Source organism: Eleutherodactylus coqui, chromosome 6 (assembly GCF_035609145.1).
Source record: "Eleutherodactylus coqui strain aEleCoq1 chromosome 6, aEleCoq1.hap1, whole genome shotgun sequence".
NCBI classification, from domain to species: domain Eukaryota; kingdom Metazoa; phylum Chordata; class Amphibia; order Anura; family Eleutherodactylidae; genus Eleutherodactylus; species Eleutherodactylus coqui.
In genome coordinates, this window is record NC_089842.1 from 52,818,900 (window position 1) to 52,834,256 (window position 15,357).

At 42.8% G+C, this 15,357-nt stretch overlaps 1 protein-coding gene across 2 annotated transcripts in view; it reads right to left on the reverse strand.

The window, feature by feature from the left end:
- The window catches only part of CFAP74 (cilia and flagella associated protein 74), a 168,891-nt gene that overhangs the window by 24,426 nt on the left and 129,108 nt on the right, over window positions 1-15,357 (reverse strand). For both annotated transcript variants that reach the window (XM_066606837.1, XM_066606838.1), the window contains exons 29-33: window positions 14,756-14,890; window positions 10,608-10,717; window positions 8,775-8,830; window positions 6,164-6,283; window positions 3,100-3,255 (exon numbers count right to left, since the gene is read on the reverse strand). In XM_066606837.1, the coding sequence (XP_066462934.1) occupies window positions 3,100-3,255; window positions 6,164-6,283; window positions 8,775-8,830; window positions 10,608-10,717; window positions 14,756-14,890 (577 nt within the window). The remainder of the gene's footprint in view (window positions 1-3,099; window positions 3,256-6,163; window positions 6,284-8,774; window positions 8,831-10,607; window positions 10,718-14,755; window positions 14,891-15,357) is intronic.

Genomic DNA, 15,357 nt, shown 5'->3' on the forward strand with positions numbered 1-15,357 from the left:
ATGTTAGTGTTAAGTAACATGCTGTCATAATATGATCGCATCATGACTGCATCAAGAGTCCATAAAAAACAAAATATTTTCCTTATGTTAAATGTCTTATGATAACTGTCTTAATGTTCTAACTTATAAGTGAACATTCCATAATGGTAACTTTTATGTAAATTGTATAACAATTGCAGTAAAAACGGTTTTCATGCGTTTTTACTGCAATTGTTATACAATTTACATAAAAGTTACCATTATGGAATGTTCACTTATAAGTTAGAACATTAAGACAGTTATCATAAGACATTTAACATAACGAAAATATTTTGTTTTTTATGGACTCTTGATGCAGTCATGATGCGATCATATTATGACAGCATGTTACTTAAAGGAGATGTCTCGAGGAAGCAGTGATTTTTTTTTTTTGCCCAGTCCCCCTAATTAAACATACATTACTAATTACCCCTGTAAATTACTTTCCTAGCTGGTTTGTACTTACCATTCCAGCGTTTCAGCAACTTATAAAAGTTTCCTCAAGATGGCCGCCGGCTCTTTCCCCGTCGCTCGCTGCAGCCCGACGTGCGCGCTCCCGAGACGCCGCCAGCTGTGTCTCCATGGCAACCGGACGCATCGCAGCCGCCGACCAGACGCCCCGCAGCCGCCGACCAGACGCCCCGCAGCCGCCGACCAGTCACCCACCGCCAGGCAGCAGGTAACCGGCGCTAGCCCCCGGCTCCCCAGCGCTAGACCCTCAGCCCAGGTGAAGGCCCCGGAGCCCAGCGCTAGTTCCCCCGGCCTAGCGACAGCCCCCCCATCGCAGCGGCAGCCCCCCCCGGCCTAGCGACAGCCCCCCCATCGCAGCGGCAGCCCCCCCCCCCGGCGCAGCGACAGCGACGGCAGCCCCCCCAGCGCAGCGGCAGCCCCCCCCCGGCGCAGCGACAGCGACGGCAGCCCCCCCAGCGCAGCGGCAGCCCCCCCGGCCCATCACTTACCTGGACGGCAGGACAGCTGGACGGCAGGACAGCTGGGCGGCTTCTCCGGACAGCTGGGCGGCTCTGCACCTTCCTCTAACAGAGGAAGGTACAGAATGGCCGCTCCAGCGCGCTCCCGAGCAATGACAGCTCGTCTGCGCATGCGCAGAAGAGCTGTAGCGGGGAGCACACTGAAGCGGCTCGTGCTGAATGGAGAAGACCGGACTGCGCAAGCGCGTCTAAAAAAGCAAGCTGCCGGCGAATTTAGACGGAACCATGGAGACGAGGACGCTAGCAACGGAGCAGGTAAGTGGAATAACTTCTGTATGGCTCATATTTAATGCACAATGTATATTACAAAGTGCATTAATATGGCCATACAGAAGTGTATACCCCCACTTGGTTTCGCGAGACCACCTCTTTAACACTAACATCTAGGTGTCATATATTTTATCAGTCCAACAAGGCATATTATAAGTTTGTCAATCATGCTTTAACTATTTTTCTTAAACAATATAAATTCCCTAACGTGTTTAAAGTGATAATCAATAATGGATATATGTCTCAGTATAATGTACAAGGGATTTGTTTAAGTGTATAACATCATTGCATTAATGTTTATTAGTGCTATAAGGGATGAGAAATGAGTATACAATATATAATGTTCTGCAAGGGTTAATTACTAAGTAAGATTCAAGCAGCGGGTTCTGTGGGAAGAGAACCAGCAGTGAACAAAATGCAATGAAGGAGTTAATATATCAGGTATTTGGAATCAGTAGTAATTTTTTTTAACATATAAATTAGTAAGCTATGTATCATACATTGAGGTGAACAAAGCATTACGCCGAAACGCGTTCTTGTAATACCATGTACCTGATCATGCAAGCTTAAACGAAAATAAAGCAAAGAAAATTCAACTCACGTGTCCGGATTCCTACATATTTCTCTGAAGTAGAGAACAAACAGATATATTTGCTAGAACCACCTGTACTAGACCAGTCCCTCAAGTAAAGCACCTGCCCTGAAAAGGGCAACCCCACTACAGGAAAGAGACCAGTTACCAATCTGAGAATCTCTAGCGGCTGTTACACTGAACTCTAAACTATTGAGCTTTACTAACCGAAAGTATAAAACTGACTGAAACCCTTTTAACCCCTTAATGACCAAGCCAAATTTTGAAAATCTGACATGTGTCACCTTAACATAGAATAACTCCGTTAACGTTCTGCATATCTAAGTGATTCTGACACCGTTTTTTTTCGCCACACATTGTACTTCATTTGGGCGGTAAAAATAGACCGATAGAATCTGTGTATATTTATTAAAAGCGACAAAATTCGGGTAAAAATTTTGAAAAAAATTATCATTTTTTCACATTTTCAATTGCAATATCTCAAATATGTATAAACATACTGTACACATTTTTGGTAAGATATAGATTTCCATCTGTTTACTTTATTCTGGAATCTGGATACATATTTGAAAACTTCAGGTTTTTTTAAACCATTTAGGAGTACAAATTTATCATTGATTATTAAGATTTTAAGGGAAAATTTTGTTTTCCTGCACCAAGCCAAGATTGCAGAGGCTCATAGGTATCAGAATGATAGATACTCCCACAAATGACCCAATTTTAAAAACTACGCCCCTCAAGGGGTGTCATGAGTATTGTATTTTTTTCAGGAGTTAATGCAATTGAGAGGAGAAAAAAATGCAATTTTATGTATTTGAAAATATGTCATTTTAAAGGAAATTTGTTTTCTATAGTGCACATGAAAATGAGGATTTGCACCCCAAAAGGGATACCACTGTTTGTCCTGTGTTCAGAGACATACCCATTGTGGCCCTAATCGTGCGTCTCTATGCACAACTGGACCCAAAATGAAAGGAGCAGCCGGATATATTTAATTATGGTTATTTGCAAAACTGCTTCATTTTCTCTTTTTCAATGTATTGATCTGAGCAGTAGACAAAAAGCAAAGCTAGGTTTTGTCCTATAGTAAGTGCTGGATGTCTTCAGCTCATTGTGATGCTGTAGTAAGCATTATTACGCTGTATACTGAAATAATGCAAATGTTTGTAAACAATAATTACACTTGAAGTAATTGCAGCAATTAGACCGCCAGACGTGTACATAATATACCTTAAATGTTGATGTCGCGCTGTCTTTAGCTAAAACGTATCCCATGTTTAGCAGTCCTTCTTCCAGTGAACATGACAGGGAGGGAGCTAAACCGCGTCCCTTAATTCCCAACGTCAGCGTTGCTTGCCGGGTGCGCACCTCCAGATTTTCAAAAAACTAAAAGGATAGAAAAACAATATACAATATCTGGTCATCCACCCCGATGGGCACCTCATTACAGCATTCTAAGCCTCATGTCCACGGGTGGGTCGGGTTTTGTGGGTGGGAGCACTGCAGCGGGGTCCCACCCTGCCCGTGGCATGAGGACATTTTGGACGCGTGCGGGTCGTCCGGCGTCTCCTCTGTGCATGTGGGTGGGCGCACTGGCATGTGTGCGGGCCCACTGGTCAGCACGTGCGTAGTGGAGATTTTTAAAAATCTCTTGCTTTTCAGCAGGAGACCCGGAGTGACAGTTCCGGGTGTGCCGCAGATCGGACGGCTTCCATTGACTTCAATGGTCCGGAAAACAAACCCGCATTCTTTAAGTAAGCTGCGGGCGTCCATGAATTGCCTATGGGTAGCTTGAACTCCGGATCATCCGCGCGGGTGCCCCACGTGGATCCCCACGTCAAACCCGCCCCCGTGGACATGAGCCCTTAGGCTGTATTTACAAGGCCAAGAAAAATCAAGCAAGTTCTGTGCGTTTGCACGATGCACAGTACCGGCACATTGTTTTTTACCCATTGTGCGAGAAATAAAAACTGAAGCAGGTTCTATGTTTGGGTTTCGCAACGTGAGGTGTCTTGCACATCGTTCAGGGCATGGATGGAGTGTCCGCCCGCTGCGCGATGTGAGTTGCGCTCGAGAATCTTGGGCACAACTCGCTATCGGCCATGTGACTATGCCCTAATACAGCTGTGTGAGTGTGCGTCAACTGTGTTGTGCCAAAATTCTGATGTCAAAAAAGTCGCAATTTGGGCACAAATGGGTTTAAATGAGCATAAATTGCAAATTTTCAATTTTTACATCAGCCTCGCCATTTTTTTTAAGTGGTCAGAGCTTGGAGTCGTAGGGCATGGCTGTCATGGCATTGCAAATTTACCAGGCTTTACACCAAAAAACTGTCAGAAATTATAGCTGCAATCTTCACCAACTACAAGCTGGCGTCGATTCTTTTAGTGCATGGATGACGTGAGAGACGCGTAATATATTAAGAGGTGTGGCTTTTAATATATTATCAGCAACTTGCAATGGTATACTGGTATGGGTATAAAACGCTGGTGTTAACAGATTGGGCCCTTAGCTTTTAGCTAACAAAATTCATCAAAAACAGGCAACAAACTGAACTTCCACACAGGAGATTTTGTCACAATGCGACAGTGCTACAAATCGCATGTATGTAGAGCTCATGCTTTCCTATGGGCTCTTCCACATGAGCGGTGTTTTGTATCCTGCAACATTGCTAGAATACAAAATCGCAGCAGGTTCTATACAGAAGTGAGGATTTATAGCCCACGTTACCCTATGGAGCCTTCCTATGTGTTGTATCACACTGCACGAAAACACAGTTTCCGTGCGGTGCGATGCAACTTTTACTGTAGGAAATCCTGCTGTAAAGGCACTAAAATACGTCCTACCTGCAATGAATGGCTGTGATTGGTTCATTGAGCACTGGTTCTGATTGGCTGATTAGAGTCAATTAGAGGCAGCGCTTCCTGGGGGCGGGGATTTACAAATCCCTGACTAGGAAGAAATGTCCGAAGACAATGGGTGGACAGAAGGAGAGACCGTTAATTCTGGTGCCGTCCTTTCTCCCATTCTGCCGCTGATCCGCCTGCTGCTGGAGCCCCTCTTTATTCTTCCCACATGGTCAGTGGAATTCGTAGGCTACTTTATGTACATTGGGCACTGGTGGTGCATCAGTAGCCTAGGGGCAGCTTCACAAAAAGTGAAAATGCTGAAGCATTAACAGTGCAAGCCACATGGAAGAGACTTCTAAAATCTCCTGCAAATGAAGTGGAAAATTTCCACAAAAAATCTGCAGTGTTCTTTAAAAATTCTGCGGATTCTAATTCTGCAGCATGCCTATTTATGCTCCGGATTTCAACCTTGCAAGTACAAGAGTCAAAACCCGTGGCAAATATCCTACTGTGTAGATGCTGATTTGCCCACTGCGGGTTTCCGTTACAGAAAGCCTGCAGCACATACACCATGCGTGAAGGTACCCTAAGGCCTCCTGCACATGGGCGGGTCGGACCCTGCATGCGGGATTCCTGCAGTGGAGTTCGACCCGCTGCCCGGCCGGTGATCCCAGCTTACCTGTTCACCAGTCTTCTCCTCTGCTTCGAATGTGCTAGCTGGAGTGCCATCCAGCACATGCACAGTACAGAGGACGCTGTGCCGTCACTATGGCAAGGACGCGGCGATTGCAGAATGGCCGCTGGGCGGATGCCTTCCATTGACTTCAATGGAAGCAGGCTGTGCGAAGCTCGCACAAAATCACAGCGTGTGCGGAAAATCACACTGGATTTCTTCTTCTGGGCAGGAAATCGCGTTTTCTCATAGCATGCTATGGGCTGGATTTGCTGCAGAATCCAGAGGCGGAATCCCGAATGCAAATCCGCCCCTGTGTAGGAGGTCTAAGACATTACACGCTGCTCTGGTGGGCCAGCGCTGTTCAGATGAGCCAACTAGCAGAGGGACCAGAAGAAAGGATCAGTCATATTCGTACATTCCTAATACTTTATTTCTGAGGTCTCTATAGACATACGATCATCAGCAGATCCCAACCAAGATCAGTAAATCTTATGTATATGGCCATTTTAACAGTGTGCGGTAAACGTGCTCCATTAGTGGCTGCAGTCCAGTAGTTGTCTTTTTAATCTATGCAATGAATTTGGAGCTCTATAGCAGACCCCTATCAGAGCTACGACCTCTAGAGAGATGTAAGAAGAAATTAAGCAGCGTGGAGTTCTGAACCTATTTAGCTTAGAAATGGTGTTCAAAGATGGATATTCACTTTAAGCACAATACTTATTGCAGCCTTTTGTTATAGTCTAGCTAAAGAATTGGTCTGAAGACTTACGATTTTGTCTTCCTCAGGTGAAAAGGCAATGAGAAGCAGACACTTCGCTCCGGGTTCCACAATACCAACAGGATTGAGCAACACAAAAGGACCACAGGAATTTAAGATAGAGAAACGAGGCTTGGAAAATGAGGGGTCAGGGAACATAATAGATGTCAACAGCAACTTTAAGACTTTTACAGGCGGTACGCTGTTATGTATCAAGGACTTTTGGATTGCAGATTCAAGCTCTTTCAAATCCAGCTGCCGCAGTTCACCCTTTACAATGCGGAATTTTAAAAGTGCATTCAAAGTAATCGTAAACCTGTGAAAATGACACGTGTAAAGTCGAATTGCATTTTATCTCTAGATGTAATGCTATTATCCTCAAACCAAATGTCTACCATGAACATTCACCTGAGGATTGGAATCAATTTCACAGACTGAGACTTTATTCACATGAGCGTATATAGGACACGCTTTCAAGCCCCGGCCGATATACGCTGCCCATCTGATGCATTGGTTAACAATGCACGTCTTCAGACGGCGTATTTCCAAGGAGTAAAACTATCTTTCCCAGCCAGAATACGTTGGCCGCTGCCATAGGCTCCTATGGGAGCCTATGGTAACTGCTGCAGTACGGAGGTGAGAGGGAGTTTAGCAGCGTCTCTGCAAGACTCCTACCCCCTTCCCTCCTCCTCTCCGCCCTTTGCAGCCTATTTACAATAGGAGGGGGTGGGACAGGGCGGGAACAAGTTGCTAAGCTCCCGTCCTGCCACACCCCCTCCCATTGCTGGCAGCCGATAAGGGGCGGGAGCTAAATATACTAACTCCCGCCCTGTCCCGCCGACTTCCCTTGCCAAGAGCCGGTAAGGGGGCGGAAAGGGGGAGGCAGTTTAGCAAAGCTAAACGATCTTCTCCCGCCTAACAGCAATCCAGGCCCGGCGTATATGCGCTAGACCTGGGCTGCCTGAACGGGTGCACAAACGCAGTTTTGTGTCCGTTCACGCGATTTTCTGTCGCGCTGTGGTATGGCTGATCAAAAAACGCTATACCGTGTGAATGAGCCCTAGGCTCCAGATCAGCAGTGGTTGTAGCGAGTATGATGCAGTCTAGTGCCGGTACACCTGTTCTGCACTTTCACAACTGTTCTAAAGATTTATCATCTCACAGGAGCTGTAGTTTGGCTCCAGAAATAAGACATTTTTTTCTTAAAGGGAAGGTCCACTTTCAGAACCATTTCTGTATCGTTCCAATACACCTAAATATGTTGCAACTTTGCAAACAGTCCTAATTAAAACTCTCCTGCTGTTTTGTTTTTACAACTACAATGCAAACCTACATGTTTCCATGGCAACAGACTACAGAAAAACCCTGTGTAATCTGAGCCATCTTTACTATAAGGGTTGGCATGTTCAGTTTTCTGGGACTACACTACTGACGACTAAGCCTTTGGGGATACGTCATCAGTATTTATTATTATTTATTTCAGAGCACCATTAATTCCAGGCTGCTGTGCAAATGAAAAATAGGGGTTTAACAGAACTCCATCCATAGAGAAATAAAAAAAGTTATGGAACTCCGAATGCAGTAGTGCAAAAAAATAATATTTTTATAAAAAAGGGTGCAAAAGTGGAAAAACCTACAAAAAAAAAAAGATTTTGGTATTGTCCAAATTGTAATAACCCACAGAAAAAACAATTATTCTGTCATTTATGCTGTAAAAACAAAAAACAATGGTAGAATTGAGGTTTTCAAAAAATTGAAAAGAAGAAAAGTTTTAGAATACATATATGTACCCATAAAATGGTACCAATAAAAACTACAGTTCGCTCTGCAAAAAACAAGCCCTCATACGGCCATGTCGACTGAAAAATAAACAAGTTCTGGCTTTTGAAAAGTGGAGATAAAAATCCCCCCAAAGATCATTGGGTCCTTATGGCCGTAATAGGCCATGCCCTTAAGGGGTTAAAGAACCTTGCTTATTTTTTTAACCAGGTAGACGGAGACCTGTGGAATAGATGCCCCAGTTCTATTATTTTTTAAACCGATTATTGCATCCTATAGCTTTCCCTGGTGGCAACACCAAGGACTTTAACCCTTTCCAATCCAATTTGTATTCTGGTTTTCCTAGGGGGCTTAATCTTTTTCGGCCATTATACAACAGTGCTATATGGTGACTAAAGCCAGTACTGCATGAGGTGACACGTTGGATAGGCTCCGACAGTACAAAGACTGGCAATATACAGTAAGAGAACCCCGACGGACGTCTTCCAACATTGGAGCTGTACAGCCTGAAATCATAATGTCTTCAGAGGTCAGACAGTGGATTGGAAAGGGTTAAAACTTACATGACCAGTCTGGATGATTTCAGGACTGTATGTACTGTGAGTGGTCAAGGATAAGTTTTCAAATTCAGCTTTGTCACTAATCTTTGTGCATTCTACACCCCGTATGTCTCAGAAAACTGTTGTGCAGTTGCTGAGGTCTAAACGAATACCATGTGTAAATACTACGGCTATTTTTGGTGAACTATGACAATAAAAAGGTTAATAGTAAGAACAGTTAAAAGGTCAGACAATAATTAGAACATAAAACATTAAACTCTATTGTATAAAGACTTAAAGGATACTTTCACAGTCTCAGAGGAAATGTTTTGTAAAGTTACTCTCTTTATCACCCGTTGACCTGCAAGAAAAACATTTAATTACAATTTAAGCATACGTGTTGGGTTGTGCTTCTGGGATCTGTAGTACTGTGGCTTTTCAGGAGCACACCTTCACAAGTGTGGGATAATTGGTTGGCTGGAGAACTCCATACCCAGCCAGCTCAATCACCACTGGTCTGCTGCACATATATACCAGCCTTCTGGCTAGAGGATGCTGGTTTCCCTACAACCTGGAGTTTTGCTTTCTTGCATTTTTTGTTGTGTGTGTGTGTGTGTACAGTGACATGTTCTGTTGGGTGTGTTCTAGTGGGGGGACATGTGGTATGTACAGTCCTGTTCTGTGTTGTATGCAATCCCTGGTGTGTTGGTGTGAACCGTGTCCTGCCCTTCTTTAGATAGTTTACCATCTTGGGCAAGTTACGTCCGTAGGTGCCAGCATAGGTCCATCTCGCTTGCAGGAAGGATTCATGTGGAAGTTGTCTTGTGGGAGTAGGAACCCAAGAGACAAGGAGGATCCTTGTCGGCAGGCTCGTGGGCTTAAGTGTCTTGGCTAAAATACAAACCAATACCTCATACCATATCTATTTCATCTGTTTATGCGTGTAGGTATGCTAGGTGATTGTTTTGGGTGTTTGTCAATCATTGTGTATGCCTGCCGGTGAGTCCAGTTTGCAGTTCAGTTCCTCTTGGTGTTCCGTGTGTGCATTTCATAGTATTTCAGGCTACGGGACCAGCGCGCCCTGTTTGGACATGACAATATGTTTATGGTGCATTTAGGGCGCCCAGCCACTGGCGTTTGCGATTTCCGTGCGTGAAAAACGCAGCGTTTTCGGCGCGTTTTTCGCGGCGTTTTCACGGCATTTTCGCGGCTTTTCCGTTAATTTCCATTGACATTCATGGGTGCATTAAGAGAAAAATAAGGACACATATGCAACTGACAGTTCCTATGTTAAAAATCGCAACGGACCAAAAAAAAAACGCCAGTGGACAGGAACACATGTTATCTCTATGCCTGTGCAGGAAAAACGCAAAACGCAAACGCAGGTAAAAAAAACGCCAGTGGGTGGGCGCCCTTAGCCATCATGTAATTCTCATAAAAATCCACGTATTGATTTCCTACAGAAACATACCGAGGATACAATATATTCTTTCAATTGTGTCACGCTCCATCGGATGTCATATGTACAAAGCATTTCTTCGCTAGGAGCACTGCACGCAATGGGGCATTGTACATTCAGTCCCATACAGTCCATAGTAAAAGGCTGAATGGGACCTCGAGTGCCCCCATACATCGTCCATGACATGTGCATAAAGACTTACAGTAACTGTTAATAATTTTTGATAATTACTGCCTAATATTGATATTTCATTCTGAAAATGAATTGTATATTATTGAATATAATATGGATAAAATTATTACAACCTTGTTAACACAGCAGAAATGTAGAGGAATAAAGCGACGACATGCTGACATAAAATGTAATTGAGCCATTCAGAGTTATGCTTGTTGCTTTTAATTTGAAAATCCATTAAACTTGGTAATCTATGGTAGAAGCGCAGCACTTCAAATGCTCCCTTTCACTCATGTTAAAAAAAGGTAGAAACGCCAGCATAGGGCAATTTATACACATTTGAAATGCCAGGCTTGTTAGGAATTTACTCGTTGAAGGGTGCCAACAGCTATCAATAAAATGTTGATAGTAATGTTAAATGAAGCTTGGTTGGTCATTTTATAATGAAGTGTAAGGAAATGCGCAGTCATTAACTGATATCTGCCTCCTTCAAGTGATTGAATACCTATTGCAATTTCTCCAAAGTTGATGACATGGTGTCCATTTTCAGAACAGACAATTAAGGGTGGTGCTACTGCAGGACAGTGAAGCTCTACATACGAGGTGTTGTATGGACTGTGGAAACATAAGCAAAGCGGTTAAAACAACCTTAAAGTGTACGTCCCAGTCAATGTTACAAGGCTTGTATAAAGAGTCTAACATTGATTTGCAGGAATGCTGCCTTCCAATAGGTGGAGCTCCAGAGGTATTGTTCCATCTTCTTTATTTGCATATTACCCAGAGGAGCATGAATGGCCTTATAAGTCTCCTCACTCACCATCTAGGTGCTCTCCCTAAGGAGAAAAGCTAGTGTACTTCCTAAGATACATATAAAAAAAATATCAATGTATGTGCCTAAAGGGTGTACAATAAAATGACATTTGTTATCTGTCTTTTCATGCAGTTATATACGAGGCCACCAGTTATACTAATTTTTATTAGGCTGGAAGTGTATTTTTGCTTCATATTAGGTCTGTGTTGAGGGGATATTACTGCAAAGGGAAAAATCAACTCAAATATCACTGCCATATTTACCTATATACTAATACAAAGATATGCAAAGGCAGGTACAAGCAGCACTTCCCAGCAGATTGCTGTATGTATGAGCATTGCACAAGTGCATGATACTGATCAACAACCACCACATCTATTTGGAGGACTAGCTGTTTAGTATTATACTTGCACATGGATAAGGCATGCAAATTATGCCAGTCCCACTCATAGATGTAGTGCACCATGCAGGCTTACAACCTATGACCCTACACATGATTCAGTCTGGTGGGTTGACCTGCTTTACAAAGTGAGCCACACTGGACAGACACCTCGAATTCCCTCGGCATCTAAAGGCAGACCTCTTCCTGCAAAAAACCCGGGGATATTTATGTGGAGGTGACCATAATACGGAGCTAAGGTAAATCTATAGGACTAATCACGTGGCCAAAATTTTTATAGTTGTTCAAAAACACAGCATGATCTATTTTTTGCGTATTCGCCTCCGTATTTGATATTTTCTTTTGGGCAAATATGGATTACTTTTTGCCCAACAGAAAATAATAACAACGTGAAGGCAAATATGAATGGAAAATTGATGATATACGGATGAAATGTCTTGTGAAACACGTCCGTAATATGGATACGTTGTATGGATTTGTTTTTATACGCTCATCTGAAAACGACCTTAAAAGGGGAGTTCTGACATTAAAAAGTAATACTGAAATTGTACGAGCAGGGAATGGGTTAAAATAAAAAAAAAACAAGCCATAGTCATCTCTCAGATGTTGCCCTGAGCCAGGACCGCCGCCCTGGTCACTGTGACCACTTAGCCAATCACAGGCTTCAGTAATCACATGTCGGTGATGTCAGTAGCACCACTGAAGTCAGTGATTGGCCTAGTGGTCATGTGTACAATGAATGGCACAGTAGTTCGTGGTGGCTCTACCGTCTCCTTTCCCAGAAGGCCGAAGAGTAGCTCAGCTCATCCACTAGCAGGGGAGATAAGATTGCGCAAACTTGGTTACTATGGAATAGCTCAAGATTGTCATCGTGACACCAGTGAGAAGTTACGGAATAAAGACAAGTCCACAAACAAAATAATTTTCAAAACCGGGGACACGTTATTACTTTTACTCACAATTTAACTGGGTTGCTTTTCCCATTACGGACAGATGCTTATACTTTAAAAATACAGCAATAAGTACTTTTTGACAATTTCTAGTTTCCCATTTCTTGACACACTTGAATAACACAAAGCCCTGTTCCCCCAAGGCACACACATATGTTTTCTGAGGGACACTTCTCTTGGGACAGTCACTCTTAGGTTGCATGGCTTTACAAACATGTTCACATCTGCTGTTAGCGGTAACAAGTCTATTACAGTTTTCCTTGGCTAGCGGTTCAGCGGGGGAGTGTGCGGCACTTGCACTGCCACACCAACTCCTTCCCAGCATCTCCGGCACTCCAGTCCCTGGAGGGGACAGAACTCTGAGAGACAGAGACATCGTCCTGGCTCCGCCCCGGCAGGAGCGGCAGCCCATCTCTTCTCCAACTCCACTCCCTACACCTTCCACATCCAACAACAACTCTGACTCCCCTCACATCTCTCTCCCGACTCTCTCTTCACTATCTAACTCCTCCCCCTAACACCTGACGCACACCCTAACACATGCACACAGAAGTTACGACAGACAATACACATAACCAGACTAGACTGATACAATTTCCAGACATTAACTGTTTCATGACCTGTTGGAATCCATACAGACAACACTTTACCATACACCAATCTCAACACTGACATGAGACAAGCATGAAACACACAGATTCAATGCTGGAGGGACCCCAACTCGGGGCCACTACACGATTGCTACAGCTTCTTTCTGGACTGGAGTAGTGTGGATCGGGGTGACATCTAAACAGTGAGTATGGCTTATTTTATAATAATTATAAAATTTTATATTATTATTATTTATATTCACTGCCTGTACAATGGTTTTTTACTGTCAGAGAACCCCTTTAAACGGAGGGGCATGACAATAGAGGTGCAGAGATAGCAGTCACATTCAGGTCATAGTGCTTAAGGAAGACCACAAGCCCTCCAGTAATATGGGAAGGCACCAGTATTATAAATGATACATGGTATTTAGGGGACCCTGTTGCAGATTTTGTATTGGAGCCCAGAAGCTTCAAGAAAAACCTCAGATTTTAACCGAAACAGAGGAAGAAACTATCTACTTCTACCCTGATACTAGCCTACAGTATCTTTTCCAATTAGTATGTTAAAGGGGTTTTCCAGAACTTTTACTATTGATGACCTATCTTTGGGATAGGTCATCAATAGTAGATTGATAGGAGTCCATTGCTCAGGATCCCAGCCCATCAGCTTATTCCCAACACTGCTGTCATTGCAGATAGTGCTGGAAGCAGAGAGCTCTGTCCACATTGCAGTGGCCTGGTTTGGTATTACAGGCACAGCTCCCATTGAATTGAACAGGAACTGCTGCAATATGAGCAGTCCTATCTACTGACAGCTGTGTCAGAAATCAGCTGATCGATGGGGACTACGAGTGACAGACCCCTGCTGATTAACTATTGCTAACCTATCCTGAGGCTAGGTCATCAATAGTAAAAGTCCCAGACAACCCTTTTAACTACCAAAGGACTAAACAAAAGACCTTGAATTAATAAAACTTTGAAATGAAAGGACTTGTGTGTACTCAACCCAGAGCTAAAAATTTTCTGATTTTCAGCCATTGAATCCATACAATAAAGCTTTCCATTACCTAGCTGCAAGCAGAGATCTTAAAAACTATGAGTAATTAAAGCGCAAAGTACATTAGCTTTTTATTTGCACAATAAAACTTGAACCCAGTTTTAAATCTTTTTGCCTAGAGGGGGCATGTGAAGGGATAGTTACATGTACAATAAATTTTATTTCCATCCTAGCCAATTTTCTTGTACTAAAAGTTTCACATTGCACAACAAAATGCCTTCTAGGCTGCTATAACTGTATTGCCATAAGGTACATATTTTATTTATGCATTCAAGGCATTCATTTTCTCATTGTGTACCCAGTCCTGCAAATTAAAATGAGAACGCTCCATATATAATTTGTTTTCTAAAGGCGTAGTAAGTTTATTGCTCTCAAGGAATGTATCAATTTCCATGCATTGGGTACTAATTTAAAATCTTGTATCTGCAAAGAAAGAATCCTCATGAATATTTCTACTTGCTTTGAAAACTTCTCATAGTACAGAATATCCTGCTTCGATCGAAAGGCACATTGTGATATTAGCTATCCAATCAATATCAGCAGCAGTACAGCAATGTCTAAGGTCAGCTAACAGCCTACGGAGTACAAGTTGTAACACACTGACTACCATTTGCTTTCTAATTGATATACACAATGATACATTATTTACTTTTTAGGTCTCTGCATTTGTTTTATTGCCATTTCAATTCACAAAAAGTAACATTGTGGCGAAGTTTCCCTATAAGTGTAATTAAACTACTGTATACAAAGTATGAAACTGTGGAGAAAAGCTGAACTTCAGTCAACATCTCACCGTGTCCTTGGAGTGGGAACCACTTTCTACAGAATCTCTAAAAGTATTGTACCTGAAATGTAGACTATCTTCAGCTTTCTTTTTGCTGACATCACAGCTGGCAATGAAGCATGGTATTATATATTTCTCAAACTTTCCCATAAACCTTCGGTAGATGGAGACTCTGGCGGCCGCATACTCGTCAGAGCTGAAATAAATAAAAAAACCAGACCTCAGAATTTAGAAGTCGACATTACTGAACTCATCAATCTTAAAAATATCAACTATATTCTAATCTTACTGCCCAAAGGTGAAATATGAGCTCATAGCAGTTGACCAAAAGCCACTATTTCATGAGTGCAGTACTGTACTCAGATCAGGAATAGACGTATGACCTGAAATCATTGCTTATTAGTAAAATTAGTGGTTATATTAGACTTCAGCACACAAGATTGCTTATCATGCTGTGCAAAAATATATGTTTAAAACGGTTGTCTGGTTTATAAAGCCCATTTTAAAACACCTTATTATGGGATTCTGAGTTAAAAGATGGGGGTTCATGACCCTGCAGTACATGGACAGCCTATTAATTTTAAAGAGAACCGTGTAATGCTTCATTGTCCTTCTGATGGCGCTGCAGGAAAAATTATTACTTGGTGATGGTTTCCGCACAAT